Source organism: Somniosus microcephalus, unplaced genomic scaffold, assembly GCF_052327205.1.
Source record: "Somniosus microcephalus isolate GS21.2 unplaced genomic scaffold, FLI_Smic_1.0 unresolved_chr1, whole genome shotgun sequence".
NCBI classification, from domain to species: Eukaryota; Metazoa; Chordata; class Chondrichthyes; order Squaliformes; family Somniosidae; genus Somniosus; species Somniosus microcephalus.
This window is the reverse complement of record NW_028225179.1, coordinates 100,309,598-100,331,803: the sequence shown is the minus strand read 5'-3', so window position 1 is coordinate 100,331,803 and position 22,206 is coordinate 100,309,598. Positions and strand designations below refer to the sequence as shown.

General features: G+C 42.8%; 1 protein-coding gene across 1 annotated transcript in view; it reads left to right on the top strand.

Moving 5' to 3' along the window:
* Positions 1 to 22,206, top strand: part of LOC147095654 (putative G protein-coupled receptor 139) — a 40,826-nt gene that overhangs the window by 10,564 nt on the left and 8,056 nt on the right. The window contains exon 2 of the mRNA XM_085973682.1: positions 5,267 to 5,414. Coding sequence (XP_085829808.1) covers positions 5,267 to 5,414 — 148 coding nt within the window. The remainder of the gene's footprint in view (positions 1 to 5,266; positions 5,415 to 22,206) is intronic.

Genomic DNA, 22,206 nt, shown 5'->3' with positions numbered 1-22,206 from the left:
CTCTCGCGACTGACACTGGGTATAAAGTGAGCTCTCGCGACTGACACTGGGTATAAAGTGAGCACTCGCTACTGACACTGCGTATGAAGTGAGCACTCGATGCTGACACTGAGTTTATAGTGAGCTCTCAATGTTGACAATGGGTATAAAGTGAGCGCTCGATAATGACACTGGGTATAAAGGGAGCTCTCGATGCTGACACTAAGTATAAAGAGAGCTCTCGATGCTGACACTGGGTATAAAGTGAGTACTCGATGCTGACACTGGGTATAAAGTGAGCTCTCGATGCTGACACTGGGAATAAAGTGAGTACTCGATGCTGACACTGGGTATAAAGTGAGCTCTCGATGCTGACACTGGGTATAAAGTGAGTACTCGATGCTGACACTGGGTATAAAGTGAGCTCTCGATGCTGACACTGGGTTTAAAGTGAACCCTCGATGCTGACACTGGGTATAAAGTGAGCTCTCGATGCTGACACTGGGTTTAAAGTGAGCTCTCGATACTGACACTGGATATACATGAGCACACGATGATGACACTGGGTATAAAGTGAGCTCTCAATGTTGACACTGGGTATAAAGTGAGCTCTCGATGCTGACACTGGGTATAAAGTGAGCTCTCGATGCTGAAACTGGGTTTAAAGTGAGCTCTCGATGCTGACACTGGGTATAAAGTGAGCTCTCGATGCTGACACTGGGTTTAAAGTGAGCTCTCGATGCTGATACTGGGTATAAAGAGAGCTCTCGATGCTGACACTGGGTATAAAGTGAACTCTCGATGCTGCGACTGGGTTTAAAGTGACCTCTCGATACTGAAACTAGATATAAATGAGCACACGATGATAACACTGGGTATAAAGTGAGCTCTCGATGCTGACACTAGGTATAAAGTGAGCTCTCGATGCTGACACTGGGTTTAAAGTGAGCTCTCGATGCTGATACTGGTTATAAACTGAGTACTCGATGCTGACACTGGGTATAAAGTGAGCTCTCGATGCTGACACTAGGTATAAAGTGAGCTCTCGATGCTGACACTGGGTATAAAGTGAGCTCTCGATGCTGACACTGGGTATAAAGTGAGTACTCGATGCTGATACTGGTTATAAAGTGAGTACTCGATGCTGACACTGGGTATAAAGTGAGCTCTCGATGCTGACACTGGGTTTAAAGTGAGCTCTCGATACTGACACTGGATATAAATGAGCACACGATGATGACACTGGGTATAAAGGGAGCTCTCGATATTGACATTGGGTATAAAGTGAGTACTCGATGCTGACACTGGGTATAAAACAGGTGGTTCCAGAGATAGTGGGTGCATTGGTTGTGATGTTCCAACATTCCCTATGTTCTAGAACGGTCCCAACGGATTGCAAGGTAACAAATTTAACCACACTATTCAAGAAACGAGGGGGAAGAAAACAGGGAACTACAGGCCACTTAGCCTGATATTAGTTGTCAGGAAAGTTACGGCATCCATTATTAAGGAAGTGGCAACAGGGCATTTGCAAAATCATTAAATGATCAGGCAGATTCAACATGGTTTTTTGAAAGGAAAATCGTGTTTATCAAATTATTAGAGGTTTGTGAGGATGAAACCAGTAAGATAGCTGAAAGGGAACTGGTGGATGTACAATATTTGGATTTCGAAATAACATTTGGTAAAGTGCCACATAAATGTTTGTTACGCAAGGTAACTGATCATTGGGTAGGGGTAATATATTATCATGTATAGAGGATTGGTTAACGAACAGAAAATAGACAAGGGATAAATGGATCATTTTTAGGTTGGCAGAGTTTAACTACTGGGGTGCAGCAAGGATCAGAGCATGGGTCTCCACTGTTTACAATTTATATGAATGCCTTAACTGAAGGAAAGGAGTGGAATATATCCAAGTTTCCTAACGCTACAAAGCTAGGTGGTGCAGTAAGCCTTGTAGAGGACACAAAAATAGCCTACAAATGGATAGAGACATGTTCAGTTTGTGGACAATTTGTTGGCAGACGGAGGATAATGTGGAGAAATGTGAGACTATTCATATTGGTAGGAAAAATCGAAAAACAGAACCGTTTCTAAATGTTGAGCAAATATTAAACTTTAGTGTTCAGAGAATGCAGGTGTATTCGTACAAGACACATAGAGAATTAGCATGCAGGTGCAGCAAGCAATTGGGAAGGCAAATGGCCTGTTGGCATTTATTTCAAGAGTAAGGAAGTCCTGCTACAAATTTACAAAGTTCGGTGAGAGCACACCAGGTGTACTGTGCACAGTTTTGGTCTCATTATCTGAGGAAGGTAAGCTTGCATTAGAGGCTTTGCAATGAAGACTCACTGGAGTGATTCATGGGATGAGAGGATTGTCCTAGGAGGAGAGATTGACCAGATTGTGGCTGTACTCTCTGGAAGTTAGAAGAACGAGAGGATATCTCATTGAAACGTAAAAGATTCTATGGGGAATTGACAGGGTAGATGCTGAGAGGTTGTTTCCCCTGGCTGGAGAATCTAGATCTAGGTGGAATAGACTCAGGATAAGGGGTAGGCCATTTTAAACTGAGATGAGGAGGAATTTCTTCACTCAAATGGTTGTGAATCCTTGGAATTCTCAACCCTAAATGGCTGTCGATGTTCAGTCGTTGAGTATATTCAAGGCTGAGAAAGATAATATTTTGGACTCAAGGGAATCAAGGGATTTGGGTATTGGGTGGGAACGTTGAGTTGATGTCGAAGATCAGCCATGATTTTTTTGATTGGCGGAGCAGGCTCGAGGGTCCTTATGGCCTCTTCCTGCTACTAATTCTTATGTTCTTGTTTTGCAGGCAAAACTTTAAACTGGGCATCACTAACGGCATGTATTTAAGTAGGCTTTCAAAGATGTTAACTTTAATCTCGTTCTCTGACATAACAACTGTAGTCACCTTATTTATATTCAACATGTCTTCCTAATCACGCTTAAAATATTTTCCCTGTTATGGGTGATGAACCTTTTACCAATTGTTTCATGACAGTCCCATATAACAAACCCGAGAGTGTTGACATAATCACGTAACCAATTGTTTATGGTGGCCAGCCATGGCATTCTATTATTCATAATTTAATAATTTGATCAGGCTCTCAGTCTGTAAACTCACATTAGTTCACATCAATTACTTTAGTTCAGTTCAGATACTTGCAGCAGAAACGTCTCCTCTTGACCTGGTTAATGTTTCTGAATCCCTTGCTTCTGAACAGTCCAAAGATGTGCGGGTTAGGTTGATTTGGCTATGATAAATTGACCCTTAGTGTTAGGGGATTAAATACGTGGGGTTACGGGGATAGGGTGGGATATGTGTTGGTGCAGGCTCGATGGGCCAAAATGGCCTCTATCTGCACTGTGGGGATTCTGTGATTCTGTGAATGCAGCTAATGTGCGTGGAAGCTGCTGTGCTGATTCATCATTGGTTTTACTGTGACCAGTAGCCCAGGTTGTTTCCCAAGTAATTGCTCCTCACAGGTGAAATTTAAGATCGTGATAAAATAGTAGATTAAGCTCCAATTACCCTGGCACCTCCCCTTCTTTCATATTCATCTACATCTTTAATGAAGTGAATGAATAAAGGTAGTGCGGTTGTTGTTCTGCAGATGGACTTTAAATGGCTTTTGATCAATTACCACATAAATAGACCTTTAAGCAAAAATGAAGCCCTTGGGATTAAAGGGGCAGTGGCTTGATCAACACGAAATTGGTAAAAGGTCAAAAAACTGTGTGTTTGGCTAAGCAGTTATTTTTCAGACAGGAGGGTCGTGTGCATCAGCCAGGGCTACAACACATTTCGATATATATTTATGAACTGGAATTGGATAAGCAGGGCATACTTTCAACCTTTGCAAATGACACAAAATTCGGAACAGCTCTCTACAGTGAGAAGGATAGTAACAGACTGGTGAAATAAGTAGACACATGGCGAATTAAATTTAACGCAGAGAAGTGTGAAGTGATTCGTTTTGGTAGGAAGAATGATGAGAGACAATATAACTCGACATGGTAGAATTAAATAGACGGGCCAGGAACAGTGAGACGTGAAGGTGTATGTAGACAAGTGTTTGAAGTTGAGTGACTTGTTAAAAAGGCAAACAGGCCCCACGGTTCTTTAAATAGAGGCGCAGAGCTCTAAAGCAAGCAATTTATGCTGAATCTTTGTAAAACACTGGATAGGCCTTAGCTGAAGTATTGCCATATATTCTGGGCAGCACACTTCAGTACAGATGTCAAGGCCTTAGAGATGGTGCCGATGAGATTTATTAAAATAGTTCTAATGGATGAAAGAATTCAGATAAGTGGATGACGGGAGAAAGTGGGGTTTCTCCCCTTAGAGCAGAGAAGCTAATGGGAGATTTGATAAAGTTAAGCATCCAAAAAAAATTGTTTTCGTAGAGCAAATAAGATGAAACTGTTTCCAGTAGCAGCAGGGTCGGTAGCCAAATAGAAAGCTTTATGGTAATTGACAAAAGAAGCAGAGATGACATGATGGGAAAAATGGCAGCGAGTATCTGTGATCCCGACTCCACTGTCTGAATGGGTGCTGCAAACAGATTCAATAATAATTTTCAGAAGTAAATTAGATAAATAATTGAGGGGATCTTGTTGCAGGTCTATAGGAAAAGAGCAGGGGAGTGGATCTAATTTAACACTCTTTGAAATAGCCGGCACAGGCACGTGTTGTATCATTCTAAGATTCTCACTGTTATACCCTCTTTTTCACCCGCACAAGATATGTTAATATCTCCAAACGTCCAGATTATCTGCATATCTGTGGGGCTGATCAGATGCGTACAACTGACTATCACTTGTTGTGTTTATCAGTGATTGTTCTTCGATCTCACATGCACCAAAGAACCCCCCTGAATATAAATTAAATTTAACATAAGTTAAAGCAGATAAAGACAAATCTTGATGTAACTAAGATCAAGATGCAGCTAATATATGACAAATGTCTGTATTTATTGCATCAAATGTCTTTGTGTGAACCTATGAATAAATATACTCAAGTTAAAGCGATTGGTACCATGACTGCAGAATTGGAGATTGTGAAATATTCTGTTTGGAAAGTATGATAAAATTAATATCCTGGATGCGTTACTCTATCAATGGGCAATATCATTGCAAATTATCCAACTCCCTGGTCAATAGAAGTCAACACGGTTTAGCATAATCTGTTTGTTCAAATGACTGTAACTAATGACAATCATTATGTAATGCTCTTGTGTCGCTTGATGTTTCTTTCAAGTATAAATACGACTTTGTTTGGAAAACAGAAGTTCTGCGGGACAACATCACGAACAGACAAGGTCGCTTCTTTCCGAAAATGGGACAGCCAGTAATCATACAGATAGAAAACATTTACTATCCGATTCTTGCAGGGATTGGTGTACCTGGTAAGACCGTTTTACTCAGTTAATATTAATCTTTCCAGAATTTAACTATATCGCTGCTCCCGCAGTCGCTCCAATAATAACTGAAATAACAACAGAAAATGCTGGAAAAACTCAGCAGGTCAGGCAACATCCGTGGAGAGAAATTTGATTTGGCGTTTCGGGTCGAACCCTTCTTCAAAACTGGAAAGAAAAGAAAATGGATCGAAGGCAGGGCTGCGATCAGACAAAAGAAGTGAAAGAGACAAAAGTAGTAGAAGAGACAATAAAAGGTGTTCAAAGCCAGACGAGATGGTAATAGGCTGAGATTAGGTATGAAGTGTACTGGCAGGGCAAGAGGTAGCTGCCAGGTGGGAGAGTGAAACAAAAGGAAAGGGGGGGGAAAGGAGTGGAAAAATTACAGGTAAAAAATTAATGGGGGCCGAGGTTATGATCTGAAATTGTTGAACTCGATATTGAGTCCGGAAGGCTGCAAAGTGCCTAATCGGAAGATGAGGTTCTGTTCCTCGAGTTTACGTTGAGCTTCCGTGGAACAATACAAGAGGCCAAGGATGGTGAGGTCTGAGTGGGAATGGAGCAGTGAATTAAAATTACAGGTGACCGGAAGCTCGATGTCACCCTTACGGACTGAACGGAGGTGTTCCGCAAAGCAGTCACCTAATCTGCGTTTGGTCTCCCCAATGTAGAGGAGACCGCATCGTCAGCAGCGAATACAGTATACTAGATTGCGAGAAGTACAAGTAAATCGCTGTTTCACCTGGAAGGGGTGCTTGGGGCCCTGGACAGTGGGAAAGGGGGAGGTATAGGGGCAGGCTTTTTACCTGAAATTTTCCCACTCCTTTCCCCCCCACTTTCCTTTTGTTTCACTCTCCCACCTGGCAGCTATCTCTTGCCCTGCCAGTACACTTCATACATAATCTCAGCCTATTACCATCTCGTCTGGCTTTGAACACCTTTTGTTGTCTCTTCTAATACTTTTGTCTCTTTCACTTCTTTTGTCCGATTGCAGCCCTGCCTTCGATCTATTTTCTTTTCCTTCCAGTTTTGAAGAAGGGTTTGACCCGAAATGTCAACTCAAATTTCTCTCCACGGATGTTGCCTGACCTGCTGAGTTTTTCCAGCATTTTTTGTTGTTATTTCGGATTTCCAACATTTGCAGTATTTTGCTATCATCCCAATAATGGGGCAGTAATTCGGGTCGGTGGCTTGCCGTGCGTGCAAGCCCCTGATATGCACTTACCCGATGCGCTGACATTTCACCTCCAGGGCGCCTGGAATTCCATTTTGAAACAGAAGAATCCCGGGCAGCGTTTGACGTCACGCCGCCCAGGATTGCAGCCAGCGCGAAGCCTGGAGCGTGCTGTGCAAGTGAGACATGCCCCTTGAGGTCTCAGTTTAATAGGACAAGCCCCCAATGTTTCTCACAAGCTGCTAAGCATTTTTACATGCAAAGCAGCATTTTAAATAGGTTTTTGGTATTTTTATGAAGCTTTTGGTAACTTTTATAAACTTTTAAAACGTTTACATTATTTTGAAGAATCTGAAGTAGTTTTAAACAGAATTAAAGCAATTTAAAGACTTTTAAAACCCCTAAAATAATTTTTTTATTCCATTTATTTATTTTGCAATGTCGTCGTCATACGTGTCTTCACACAGTTCCCTTTGGGGTACTGTATGAAGTGGTGGATGGATTTATGGCCATGATTAACACACATTCTGTGACCGTAACCATCTTTGAACCAGCCATTAGGGTGGTTAGTCCTATGGCGGGAGGTTTTCACGGGCTCCCACAAGCTATACAAGGAGGGGGGGCCACCCACACCCACGGACGCAAATATCCCACTGGATGTCAACCCAGAATTTAGAGCCAGAGCTCTGACTCCACTTGCTGGGACTGTCTGGAGCGGGGTTTGAAACCCTAACCCCGTCTGGCCCAGCGGCGGGGATCCTACCGCTACGCCAAAGGCTCAATCCGATTAGCAACGTGAAATGGCTGGAATGAGCACAATTCACGGCATTAAAAGAACTCACAATTGAACTGATGATGACCTCAGCAATCTCCTCAACGAGGTGGAGGCGCAGCGCCTGCTCATCATTGGTAATGAGAAGTCCAAGGCACCGCAAAAAGGACAGATGATAGCTTAGTCTTTCAAGTGGCAGCATAGAGCTCCAGTCACGGGGAGGGAAAAGGCACAGGAAACATATGGGTGTCACCTTTTGCGTGGAGTGGGCCTTTTGCGTAGCGGTAAGCATCCCCGCTGCTGCGCCAGAAGTTATAGGGTTTCGAACCCCGCTCCAGACAGTCCCGGCAAGTGGAGTCGGAGCTCCAACTATAAATTCTGGGTGGACATCCAGTGGGATACTTGCGTCCATGGGTGCGGGTGTGGGTGCCCACCCCCCTCAGATGGGTTGTGGGAGCCCGTAAAACCCTCACGCCATAGGACTAACCACCCTAATGGCTGGTATGAAGATGGTTATGGTCACGGAAGGAGTGCTAACGTGGCCAGAAATCCTTCCACCACTTCATACAGTTCCCGAAAGGGAACAGTGTGAGGATACATACGACGATGACCTGTTGCGCAATGCTCCTCCTTGGACCCTCAGTCACAGATGCGAGGGGGCAAATCGTGCAATTGTTAAATTTTTCATTTTATTGACATGTAAAATGTTGGCCCAGTAATTCCCTTCCAAACGCGCGAGTACGGTCGGGGTACTTACGCGTCTGTCCGGAGGAAATGCCGGTTTTCAGCATGCACAGTGCATGCGGGGAAAACCGGCATTTCCTGTCCTCTGAACGAAGGGGTTCAGAGGCAGAACGCGTGCGACTGTACAGGCAGCGCGTGCGCAGTAAAATTCGCCGCTTTCACTCATGCTTTCAGTGAGGTCAAGTCCTTACAACTTACACATGAAAAATGCATGAGTACAGTTGCTCCAGAGGCTGCGGTTGTTTGGGAAAGGGAGGAAAGTTATTTTAAGAAATGCTGATGTAAGTTTTAAAGTTTATTTTTGTTTTTTAAAATGGGTTTTCAGTACTGTAGGTAGAAGGATCAATTGTGGCTATGTGAATTGAATTTGCTGTGTTTATTAAATGTGAAAATGACTCCAACATTTTTAAGAAAGAAACTTTTCATCAGTAATCACAGAATCACCACAGTGCAGATGGAGGCCATTTCGGCCCATCGAGCCTGCACCGACACATATTCCACCCGATCCCCGTAACCCCTGCACCAACACATATCCCACCCTATCCCTGTATATTTTAATCCCCCTAACACTAAGGGTCAATTTATCATAGCCAATCAACCTAACCTGCACATCTTTGGACTGGGGGAGGAAACCGGAGCAAACCCACGCAAACACAAGGAGAATGTGCAAACTCCAGACAGATAGTCACCCAAGGTCTGGATTCGAACCCGGGTCCCTGGCGCTGTGAGGCAACAGTGCTAACACACTATGCCACCGTGCTGCCCGATTATTTTAAGTAATTATGTATGTATGTCTGTATATATTCCTTTGCCTGTATGTATATATTCCTTTACTTATGTGTATGAATGTATGTATTTAATTATGACTTTCAGAGAAAGTAACTTATTGGAAAATCATAATTAAAAACATACATTCATACACATAAGTAAAGGAATATATACATACATACATATACGTAAATGAATATATGCGGACATACATACATAATTACTTATTACTGATGAAAAGTTTCTTTCTTAAAAGTGTTGGAAATGTTACATTACTCATTTTAGAACACTCATTCTCACATTCAATTCACACAGCCACAATTGCTCCTTCTACCTACCGTACTGAAAACCCTTTTAAAAATAAAATTTAAACTTTATATCTAACCTCAGCATTTCTTAAAATAACTTTCCTCCCTTGCCCAAACAAAAATATTGCCTTTCAGAAGCTCCACGATAAAATATATCTTCCTCCGCAGCCTTGGAGCAACTTTACACATGCTTTTTTCAAGTGTAACTTGTAAGGACTTACCCTCACTGAATCCATGAATGAAATCGGCGAAGTTCACTGCGCACGTGATGCCTGTGCAGTCGCACGCGCTGTGCCTCTGAACCCCTTCGTTCAGAAGACTGGAAAAGCCGGCGTTCCCCGCATGCACGGTGTTTCCTGAACGCCGGCATTTCATTCGGCCAGATGCGTGAGTGCCCACACCGTACTCACGCATTTGGACCCAAATTACTGGGCCAATATGATTGTTTTGATATGCTTTTTTTGCGGGCATTGATTACTGCCATCGAAGAAATAAAACAACATGCTCCAAGTTTCTGCCATATTCCTCTTGGGAAGGTTTTTGCGGTAATGATAACGATGATGCTAGCAGCGCTCATTGTATTATAGTGAAGTCGGACAGATAATTCCAGTGCCACATGTGCGCAGTTAGGGACGGAAATCAGGAAGTTGATGTCCATGATGTCCTGCTCCTCCAAATGCTGCGCAATTATAATATCTCACCAAGAGACTCACGTTTGAAATACATTGAATGGCGTGAGGTTGCTGTAAATACTTGATAAATAAATGGCCGCTGTGTGTTGATGCCAGGCTAGGTCAGCGCCTGGGGGGAAGTAGTCTTAAAATTTGCGCTTATAGTGCATTCTTGCAGGTGTGAATCTGAGACTGTTTGATATCTTAAAATGAGCTGGATTTGTTGTAAAAATAATAGTGAGGCTAACAGCGATCACCGTTATTTATGTGCAAATTGGACAGCAACTCTGGTGACCGCACATGCGCAGTTAAACGCAGAAATCCGGAAGTTTCTGTCAGAGATGCTCTGCTCCACCAAGAGCTTCCCGAAAATGTCATCTCGCTGTCTGAATTAACAATCAAGTGTATTGAACTGCGTGACGTTACTGTACTTGCCCCATAGATTTGGACTAATTCTGCCAGGAACAGCCACGGCTTGCCATTCCAGAGTAAGTGCCCCTTTAACGGTGTGGTAAGCCCTAATTACTGTCAAACAACGTCTCTGGCACTGAAAGTTGAAGTTAAAAGTGTGGAGTCTCTTTTCTTCAGCTGTTAGGTATTGTTGGAGACTAAATTTGTTTTTTTACTTTTTCTTTCTTATAAGAACATAAGAACATAAGAAATAGGAGCAGGAGTAGGCCAATCGGCCCCTCGAGCCTGCTCCACCATTCAATAAGATCATGGCTGATCTGATCCTAACCTCAAATCTTCTATCACTCTGCATCCACCCGAACCCATGTGATCTCCCGGGAGAGGCAAAAAACCAGATAAAGACCCAATGGCCAATTTGGGAGAAAAAAGTCTGGGAAATTCCTCTCCGACCCATCTAGGCGATCGAAATTCTTCCAGGAGATCACTCTGTCCCTATATTTTCTACAGTACTTACCTTATGTAAAGGCGATCTCCACCCCAGCCAGGAACAGGAATAAAACCACCTCCTGAAAACTAACACAGAATTAGAACACAGTAGGAGCAGAACAAGGCTACACGGCCCCTGGGCCCACTCCACTACCCACAGGGCCATGACCATTCCGAACCTAGACTCATGTCCAATTTCCTGCCCGCTCCCCGTAACCCTTAATTCCCTTTACTTCTAGGAAACTATCTATTTCTGTTGCAAATTTATTTAATGATGTAGCTTCCACAGCTTTCTGGGGCAGCAAATTCCACAAACCTACCACCCTCTAAGTGAAGAAGTTTCTCCTCATCTCAGTTTTGAATGAGCAGCCCCTTATTTTAAGATTATGCCCCCTAGTTTTAGTTTCACCCATCATTGGGAACATCCTCACCGCATCCACCCGATCAAGCCCCTTCACAATCTTATATGTTTCAATAAAATCGACTCTCATTCTTCTGAACTCCAATGAGTAGAGTCCCAATCTACTCAACCTCTCCTCATATGACCACCCCGTCATCCCCGGGATTAACCGAGTGAACCTTCTTTGTATTGACTAGAGAGCAAGTATGTCTTTTCTTAAGTATGGACACCAAAACTGTATGCAGTATTCCAGGTGCGGTCTCACCAATACCTTGTACAACTGCAGCAATACCTCCCTGTTTTTATATTCCATCCCCCTAGCAATAAAAGCCAACATTCCATTGGCCTTCTTAATCACTTGCTGCACCTGCATACTAACTTTTTGAGTTTCGTGCACCAGGACCCCCAGATCCCTTTGTACTACAGTACTTTCCAGTTTCTTGCCATTAAGATAATAACTTGCTCTATGATTTTTCCTGCCGAAGTGCATAACCTCACACTTTCCAGTATTGTATTCCATCTGCCAAATCCCTGCCCACTTACTTAGCCTGTCTATGTCCCTTTGCAGGCTTTTTATGTCCTCCTCACTCACTACTTTCCGTCCCATCTTTGTATCATCTGCAAACTTTGATATGTTACACTCGGTCCCCTCCTCCAAATCGTTAATATAGATTGTAAAGAGTTGGGGCCCCAGCACTGACCCCTGCGGAACACCACTAGTTACTGGTTGCCAATCTGAGAACGAACCATTTATCCCAACTCTCTGCTTTCTGTTAGAGAGCCAATCCTCCACCCACGCCAGAATATTACCCCCAATCCCGTGATTTTTTATCTTGAGCATTAATCTTTTGTGTGGCACCTTGTCAAATGCCTTTTTGAAGTCTAAATACACTACGTCCACTGGTTCCCCTTTATCCACTCTGTATGTTACTTCCTCAAAAAACTCAAGCAAATTTGTCAAACATGACTTCCCCTTCATGAAACCATGCTGAGCTTGTCCTATTAAATTATGTTTATCCAAATGTCCCGTTACTGTCTCCTTAATAATGGACTCTAACATTTTTCCAACCACAGATGTTAGGCTAACAGGTCTATAGTTTCCAGCCTTCTGCCTACTACCCTTTTTAAATAAGGGTTTTACATTAGCAGTTTTCCAATCTGCCGGGACCTTTGCAGAGTCCAGTGAGTTTTGGAAAATTATTACCAATGCATCCACAATCCCTACCGCTACTTCCCTCAAGACCCTAGGATGCAAGCCATCAGGTCCAGGTGATTTATCCTGCTTAAGTCCCATTATTTTACCAAGTACCACTTCCTTAGTGATTTTAATCGTATTTAGTTCCTCCCCCCCCTAGAGCCCCCTGTTTGTTCAGTGTTGGGATATTCTTAGTGTCCTCTACTGTAAAGACTGATACAAAATAATTGTTCAGTGTTTTTGCCATCTCCATGTTTCCCACCATTAAAATCCCGGTCTCATCCTCTAAGGGGCCAACATTTACTTTAGCCACCCTTTTTCTTTTTATATAACTATAGAAACTTTTTCTGTCTGTTTTTATATTTTTTGCTAATTTACTTTCATAATCTATCTTCCCTTTCTTAATCAATCTTTTAGTTATTTTTTGCTGTCCTTTAAAGACTTCCCAATCTTCCATCCTCCCACTAGATTTGGCTACCTTATATGCCCTTGTTTTTAGTCGGATACTATCCTTAATTACTTTACTTAGCCACGGATGGCTATCTTTTCTTTTACACCCTTTTTTCCTCAGTGGAATATATTTTTTTTGGAAGTTGTAAAATAACTCCTTAAATGTACACCACTGGTCATGTACCGTCTTACCCTTTAATCTATTTTCCCAGTCCACTCTAATTAATTCCGCTCTCATACCTTCATAGTCTCCTTTATTCAAGTTCAGCACGCTTGTTTGAGATCCAACCTTCTCACCCTCTAATTGAATATGGAACACAACCGTGTTATGGTCACTCATTCCAAGGGGATCCTTTACTCGGACATTTTTAATTAATCCTGTCTCATTACACAGGACCAAATCTAAGGTTGCTTGCCCCCTGGTCGCTTCAGTTACATACTGCTCAAGAAACCCATCCCTAATACACTCAATGAACTCATCCTCAAGGCTGCTCTGCCCAATGTGATTTGTCCAGTTAATATGATCATTAAAATCCCCCATAATTATAGCTGTCCCCTTATTACAAGCCTCAACTATTTCCTGATTAATACTCCGTCCAACAGAGTTGCAACTGTTCGGAGGCCTATAGACTACACCCACTAGTGTTTTTTTCCCCTTATTATTCCTTATCTCCACCCAAACTGTTTCACTATCCTGCTCCTTTGACCCAATATCATTTCTCTGTATTATAGTGATTCCTTCCTTTATTAACATAGCCACCCCACCTCCTCTCCCTTCCAGCCTGTCCTTCCTGATTGTTGAATAACCTGGTATGTTTAATTCCCAGTCATGGTCACCCTGCAGCCATGTTTCTGTAATGGCCACAAGATCATACCCATATGTCATTATTTGTGCCGTTAACTCATTCATTTTGTTACGAATGCTACGTGCATTCAGATAAAGAACTTTCAAATATGTTTTGTAACACTTAGTTCCTGTTTTTTCCCTTTTTAGTAATTTACTTTTTACTCCATACCTTCTGTCCCTTCCTGACACATTCTGTTTTTTAATTCCCCCACTGCTACCTAAGTCTATGACCTTCTCTGTTGTCATTTCTATTATTTGCTCTCTAGAAACCTCCCCCCCACTAATTAGTTTAAAGCCCTCTCTACAGCCCTAGTTATATGATTCGCCAGGACTCTAGTCCCAGCACTGGCCAAGTGGAGTCCGTCCCAACAGAACAGCTCCCTCCTGTTCCAGTACTGGTGCCAGTGTCCCAAGAAGCAAAACCCATTTCTCCCACACCAGTCTTTGAGCCACGCATTTAACTCTTTAATTTTATTTATCCTCGCCAAATTCGCTCGTGGCTCAGGTAATAACCCAGAGATTATTACCCTTGAGGTTCTGTTTTTTAATTTAATTCTTTTACCTCTCTCTCTCTCTCTTAATCCAAGCTTTGCTTCCCTCTCCTTGTTTCGCTTCACTACCTGGTTTAACATTGAATTATATCTTATACTTCTGGTGCAGACATTGCACTGCTCTCGGAAATGAATCTTCAATCTGATTGGTTAAGTTGATAAACAGTTGCTAACCCTTTTCACACAAGTCCCAGAAGCCATGTAGAGGGTGCTGCGCTTAATTGATTATTGACTAACAGGAGGTTCCAGTGCAAAACCACACAGAAATTGTATGAGCATTCGCAAATCTATTGAACGGCTGACACTCGGAGCAAAATCCCGCCCGCTGCATCGGACCTGGGAGTGAGCATTGTGCTGAGGTGAGGCAGAGCTTATAACCGGCAGCGAACCGAGACCCGACTACAGCATGGGACCTGGGAGTGAGCAGTGAGGTGAGGCGAGGTGAAGCTTATAACTGGCAGTGACCCAAGGCCCGACTACAGCATCGGACCTGGGAGTGAGCAGTGAGGTAAGGCGAGGTGTAGCTTATAACCGGCAGCGACCCGAGGCGTACCAATTCAACAGCAGAGGAGAAAGGTAAAAAGTAATCCAAGAGTGACGTCACCAGGAAGCAGGTAAGTGATTGGTTCGGTTGGTTGGTGAGTATTTCTTTCTTCTTTTCATTACAAGCTTAAATTCTGCAGGTTTTTTCTAGGGTCTCTGTGCTGTAGTGGAGACAGTTGGTAAACTATTTAACTTGTGCAATTAGAGGGATTGATTTAATTTAAATCCAATTAATTATAGGGGATACTAGCATCTATAATCGGGCAGAGGGTGTCCATAACTAACAATAATTATTTTTAAAATTAATTACATAGAATGGAGCAGATGATGTGTTACTGTTGCGTGATGTGGGAGCCGGTAGACCCCATTGGGGCTAACGGTGATTACATCTGTGACAAGTGCCTGCTGCTACAGGATCTCCAGCTCTGTGTTGATGAGCTGGAGTCTGAGCTTCAGACACTGCGACACATAAGGGAGGGGGAGAAGTACCTGGACTCTGTGTATCAGAAGGTGGTCACACCTATGAAGTTAATTAATTCAGATGAAGCCCATGGTCAGGGACAGGTCGGTGTGACTACGAGTGAGGCAGGTACAGGGATCCAGGAGGTAGTGTTGGAGGAGCCACAGCCCTTGCTCTTGTCCAACAGGTTCGAGGTTCTTACTCCTTGTGGGGACGGGAGCAGGGGCTGCAGGGAGGATGAGCAACCTGGCCACAGCACCGTGGAGCGGGGGGCCATTCAAGAGGGGGGAGTAAATAGAAATATTGTAACATAAGAACATAAGAACATAAGAAATAGGAGCAGGAGCAGGCCAATTGGCCCCTCAAGCCTGCTCCACCATTCAACAAGATCATGGCTGATCTGATCCTAACCGCCAATCCACTATGACAGGACTATCTCCTGAACCTAACAGAATTAGACACATGAAACAAGAGCAGGATCAGGCTACATCGCCCCTGGGCCTGCTCCGTTACCCACAGGGCCATGACCGATCCGAACCTAGACTCATGTCCAAATTCCTGCCCGCTCCCCGTAACCCTTAATTCCCTTTTCTTCTAGGAAACTGTCTATTTCTGTTTTAAATTTATGTAATGATGTAGCTTCGACAGCTTTTTGGGGAAGCATATACCATGGACCTACCATCCTCTGAGTGAAGTAGTTCCTCCTCATCTCAGTTTTGAAAGAGCAGCCCCTTATTCTAAGACTATGCCCCCTAGTTCTAGTTTCACCCATCATCTGGAACATCCTCCCTGCATCCACCCGATCCAAACCCTTCACAATCTTATATGTTTCAATAAGATCGCCTCTCATTCTTCTGAACTCCAATGAGTAGAGTCCCAATCCACTCAACCTCTCCTCATATGTCCATCCCCTCATCCCCGGGATTAACCGAGTGAACCTTCATTGTACTGACTCGAGAGCAAGTATGTCTTTTCTTAAGTATGGACATCAAAACTGTATGCAGTATTCCAGGTGCGGTCTCACCAATACCTTGTACAACTGAAGCAATACCTCCCTATTTATATATTCTATCCCCCTAGCAATGAAAGCCAACATTCCATTGGCCTTCTTAATCACTTGCTGCACCTGCATACTAACCTTTTGAGTTTCGTGCACCAGGACCCCCAGATCCCTTTGTACTTCAGTTCTTTCCAGTTTCTTGCCATTAAGATAATAACTTGCTCTACGATTTTTCCTGCCAAAGTGCATAACCTCTCACTTTCCAATATTGTAGTCAATCTGCCAAATCTCTGCCCACTTGCTTAGCCTGTCTATGTCCCCTTGCAGGTTTTTTATGACCTCCTCACTCGCTACTTTCCCTCCCATCTTAGTATCATCTGCAAACTTTGATATGTTGCATTCGGTCCCTTTCTCCAAATCGTTAATGTAGATTGTAAAGAGTTGGGGGCCCAGCACTGACCCCTGCGGAACACCACTGGTTACTGATTGCCAGCCTGAGAATGAACCATTTATCCCAACTCTCTGCCTTCTGTTAGATAGCCTATCCTCTATCCATGCCAGAATATTACCGCCAATCCCGTGATATTTTAACTTACGCAATAATCTTTTGTGTGGCACCTTGTCAAATGCCTTTTGGAAGTCTAAATACACTACGTCCACTGGTTCACCTTTATCCACCCTATATGTTACTTCCTCAAAGAACTCCAGCAAATTTGTCAAACATGACTTCCCCTTCATAAAACGATGCTGACTTTGTGTTATTAAATTATGATTATCCAAATGTCCTGTTACTGTCTCCTTAATAATGGACTCCAAAATTTTACCTACCACAGATGTTAGGCTAACCGGTCTATAGTTTCCAGCCATCTGTCTACTGCCCTTTTTAAATAAGAGTGTTACATTAGCAGTTTTCCAGTCTGCCGGGACATTTGCTGAGTCCAGGGAGTTTTGGAAGATTATTACCAATGCATTCACAATCTCTACCGCCGCTTCCCTCAAGACCCTCGGATGTTAGCCTTCAGGTCCAGGCGATTTATCCGCCTTGAGTCCCATTATTTTTCCGAATACCACTTCCTTAGTGATTTTGATCGTGTTTATCTCCTCCCCCCGTATAGCCCCCTGCTTGTCCAGTGTTGGGATATTCTTGGTGTCCTCTACTGTAAAGACTGATACAATATATTCATTCAGTGTTTTTGCCATCTCCATATTTCCCACCATTAATTTCCCGGTCTCATCCTCTAAGGGACCGACATTTACTTTAGCCATCCTTTTTCTTTTTATATAACTATAAAAACTCTTAATATCTGTTTTTATATTTTTGCTAGTTTACTTTCATAATCTATCTTCCCTTTCTTAATCAATCTTTTTGTTATTTTTTGCTGTCTTTTAAAGTTTTCCCAATCCTCTATCCTCCCACTAGATTTGGCTACCTTATATGCCCTTGTTTTTAGTTGAATACTATCCTTAATTTCTTTACTTAGCCACGGATGGCTGTCTTTTCTTTTACACCCTTTTCTTCACAGTGGAAAATACTTTTTTTGGAAGTTGTAATATAACTCCTTAAATGCACACCACTGATCATGTATCGTCTTACCCTTTAATCTTTTTTCCCAATCCACGTTACTCAATTCCGCTCTCATACCTTCATATTCTCCTTTATTCAAGCTTAGCACGCTTGTTTGAGATACAACCTCCTCACCCTCTAATTGAATATGGAATTCAACCATGTTATGGTCACTCATTCAAAGGGGATCCTTTACTAGGGCATTTTTAATTAATCCTGTCTCGTTACACAGGACCAGATCTAAGGTTGCTTGCCCTCTGGTCGGTTCAGTTACATACTGCTCAAGAAACCCATCCCTAATACACTCAATGAACTCATCCTCAAGGCAGCCCTGCCCAATTTGATTTGTCCAATTAATATGATAGTTAAATTCCCCCATAATTATAGATGTTCCCTTATTACAAGCCTCAACTATTTCCTGATTGGTACTCCGTCCAACCGATTTGCGACTGTTCGGAGGCCTATAGACTACGCCCACTAGTGTTTTTTTCCGCTTATTATTCCCTATCTCCACCCGAACTGTTTCATTATCCTGATCTTTCGACCCAATAACATTTCTCTGTATTACAGTGATTCCTTCCTTTATTAAAATAGCCACCCCACCTCCCCTTCCTTCCTGCCTGTCCTTCCTGATTGTTAAGTAACCTGGTATGTTTAATTCCCAGGCATTGTCACCCTGCAGCCATGTTTCTGTAATGCCCACATCATCATACCCATATGTAACTAATAGTGCCATTAACTCGTCTATTTTGTTACGAATGCAACGTGCATTCAGATAGAGAAATTTCAAATGTGTTTTGTGACACTTAATTCCTGCTTTTGCCCTTTTTATTACTTCACCTTTTACTCCATTTTACTGGTAGGGGATAGTAATTTTAGGGGGATAGATACAGTTCTCTGCAGCCAAGAGCGAGAGTCCCGTAGGCTGTGTTGCCTACCCGGTGACAGGGTTAAGGACATCTCCTCTGGGCTGGATAGAAACTTGCAGTGGGATGGGGTGGATCCAGTCGTCGTGGTCCATGTTGGTACAAACGACATAGATAGGACTAGGAAGCCGGTTCTGTTAAAGGAGTTTGTGCAGCTAGGGGTCAAATTAAAAAACAGTACCTCAAGGGTAATAATCTCTGGATTATTACCTGAGCCACGAGCGAATTTGGCTAGGACAAATAAAATAAGAGAGTTAAATGCGTGGCTCAAAGACTGGTGTGGGAGAAATGGGTTTTGATTCCTGGGACACTGGCACCAGTACTGGGGCAGGAGGGAGCTGTTCCGTTGGGACGGGCTTCACTTGGCCAGTGCTGGCACTAGAGTCCTGGCGGATCATATAACTAGGGCTGTAGAGAGGGCTTCAAACTAACTAGTGGGGGGGAGGTTCCGAGAGAACTTAGGTAGTAGTGGGGAAATTAAAAACCAGAGCGTGTCAGGAAGGGGCAGAAAGTATGGAGTAAAAGGTAAAGTAATAAAAAGGGCAAAAGCAGGAACTAAGTGTCACAAAACACATTTGAAAGTTCTCTATCTGAATGCACGTAGCATTCGTAACAAAACAGAGGAGTTAAAGGCACAAATAGCTACATATGGGTATGATCTTGTGGCCATTACAGAAACATGGCTGCAGGGTGACAATGCCTGGGAATTAAACATACCAGGTTATTTAACAATCAGGAAGGACAGGCAGGAAGGAAGGGGAGGTGGGGTGGCTATGTTAATAAGGAAGGAATCACTGTAATACAGAGAAATGATATTGGGTCAAAAGATCAGGATAATGAAACAGTTTGGGTGGAGATAAGGAATAATAAGGGGAAAAAAACACTAGTGGGCGTAGTATATAGGTCTCCGAACAGTCACAACTCGGTTGGACGGAGTATCAATCAGGAAATAGTTGAGGCTTGTAATAAGGGAACATCTATAATTATGGGGGATTTTAACTATCATATTAATTCGACAAATCAAATTGGGCAGGGCTGCCTAATGGATGAGTTCATTGAGTGTATTAGGGATGGGTTTCTTGAGCAGTATGTAACTGAACCGACCAGGGGGCAAGCAACCTTAGATCTGGTCCTGTGTAACGAGACAGGATTAATTAAAAATGTCCTAGTAAAGGATCCCCTAGGAACGAGTGACCATAACATGGTTGAATTCCATATTCAATTAGAGGGTGAGGAGGTTGTATCTCAAACAAGCGTGCTAAGCTTGAATAAAGGAGACTATGAAGGTATGAGAGCGGAATTGAGTAAGGTGGATTGGGAAAATAGATTAAAGGTTAAGGCGATACATGATCAGTGGTGTACATTTAAGGAGTTATTTTATAACTTCCAAAAAAAGTATATTCCACTGAGAAAAAAAGGGTGTAAAAGAAAAGACAGCCATCTGTGGCTAAGTAAAGAAATTAAGGATAGTATTCGACTAAAAACAAGGGCATATAAGGTAGCCAAATCTAGTGGGAGGATAGAGGATTGGGAAAACTTTAAAAGACAGCTAAAAATAACAAAAGGATTGATTAAGAAAGGGAAGATAGATTATGAAAGTAAATTAACAAAAAATATAAAGAGAGATAGTAAGAGTTTTTATAGTTATATAAAAAGAAAGAGGGTGGCTAAAGTAAATGTTGATCCCTTAGAGGATGAGACCGGGAAATTAATGGTGGGAAATATGGAGATGGCAAAAACACTGAATGAATATTTTGTATCAGTCTTTACAGTAGAGGACACCAAGAATATCCCAACACTGGACAAGCAGGGGGCTATAGGGGGGGAGGAGATAAACAAGATTAAAATCACTAAGGAAGTGGTACTCGGTAAAATAATGGGACTCAAGGCGGATAAATCGCCTGGACCTGATGGCTTACTTCCTAGGGTCTTCAGGGAAGTGGCGGTAGGGATTGTGGATGCATTGATAATAATCTTCCAAAACTCCCTGGACTCAGACAAGGTCCCGGCAGACTGGAAAACTGCTAATGTAACACTCTTATTTAAAAAGGGCAGTAGACAGAAGGCTGGAAACTATAGACCGGTTCGCCTAACATCTGTGGTAGGTAAAATTTTGGAGTCCATTATTAAGGAGACAGTAACAGGACATTTGGATAATCATAATTTAATAAGACAAAGTCAGCATGGTTTTATGAAGGGGAAGACATGTTTGACAAATTTGCTGGAGTTCTTTGAGGAAGTAACATATAGGGTGGATAAAGGTGAACCAGTGGACGTAGTGTATTTAGACTTCCAAAAGGCATTTGACAAGGTGCCACACAAAAGATTATTGCTTAAGATAAAAATCACGGGATTGGGGTAATATTCTGGCATGGATAGAGGATTGGCTATCTAACAGAAGGCAGAGAGTTGGGATAAATGGTTCCTTCTCAGACTGGCAATCAGTAACCAGTGGTGTTGCGCAGGGGTCAGTGCTGGGTCCCCAACTCTTTACAATCTATATTAACGATTTGGAGGAGGGGACCGAGTGTAACACATCAAAGTTTGCAGATGTTACTAAGATGGGAGGGAAAATAGTGAGTGAGAAGGACATAAAGAACCTGCAAGGGGACATAGACAGGCTAAGTAAGTTGGCAGAGATTTGGCAGATGGAATACAATACTGGAAAGTGTGAGGTTATGCACTTTGGCAGGAAAAATCGTAGAGCAAGTTATTATCTTAATGGCAAGAAACTGAAAAGTACTGAAGTACAAAGGGATCTGGGGGTCCTGCTGCACGAAACTCAAAAGGTTAGTATGCAGGTGCAGCAAGTGATTAAGAAGGCCAATGGAATGTTGGCCTTCATTGCTAGGGGGAGAGAATATAAAAATAGGGAGGTATTGCTTCAGTTGTACAAGGTATTGGTGAGACCGCACCTGGAATACTGCATACAGTTTTGTTGTCCGTACTTAAGAAAATACATACTTGCTCTCGAGTCAGTACAAAGAAGGTTCACTCGGTTAATCCCAGGGAGGAGGGGATGGACATATGAGGAGAGGTTGAGTAGATTGGGACTCTACTCATTGGAGTTCAGTAGAATGAGAGGCGATCTTATTGAAACATATAAGATTGTGAAGGGGTTGGATCGGGTGGATGCAGGGAGGATGTTCCAGATGATGGGTGAATCTAGAACTAGGGGGCATAGTCTTAGAATAAGGGGCTGCTCTTTCAAAACTGAGATGAGGAGGAACTACTTCACTCAGAGGATGGTAGGCCCATGGAATAAGCTGCTCCAAAAAGCTGTCGAAGCTACATCATGACATAAATTTAAAACAGAAATAGATAGTTTCCTAGAAGAAAGGGGAATTAAGGGTTACGGGGAGCGGGCAGGAATTTGGACATGAGCCTAGGTTCGGATCGGTCATGGCCCTGTGGTTAGCGGAGCGGGCCCAGGGGCCGTGTAGCCTGATCCTGCTCCTGTTTCTTGTGTATAATTCTGTTAGATTCAGGAGATAGTCCTGTCATAGTGGA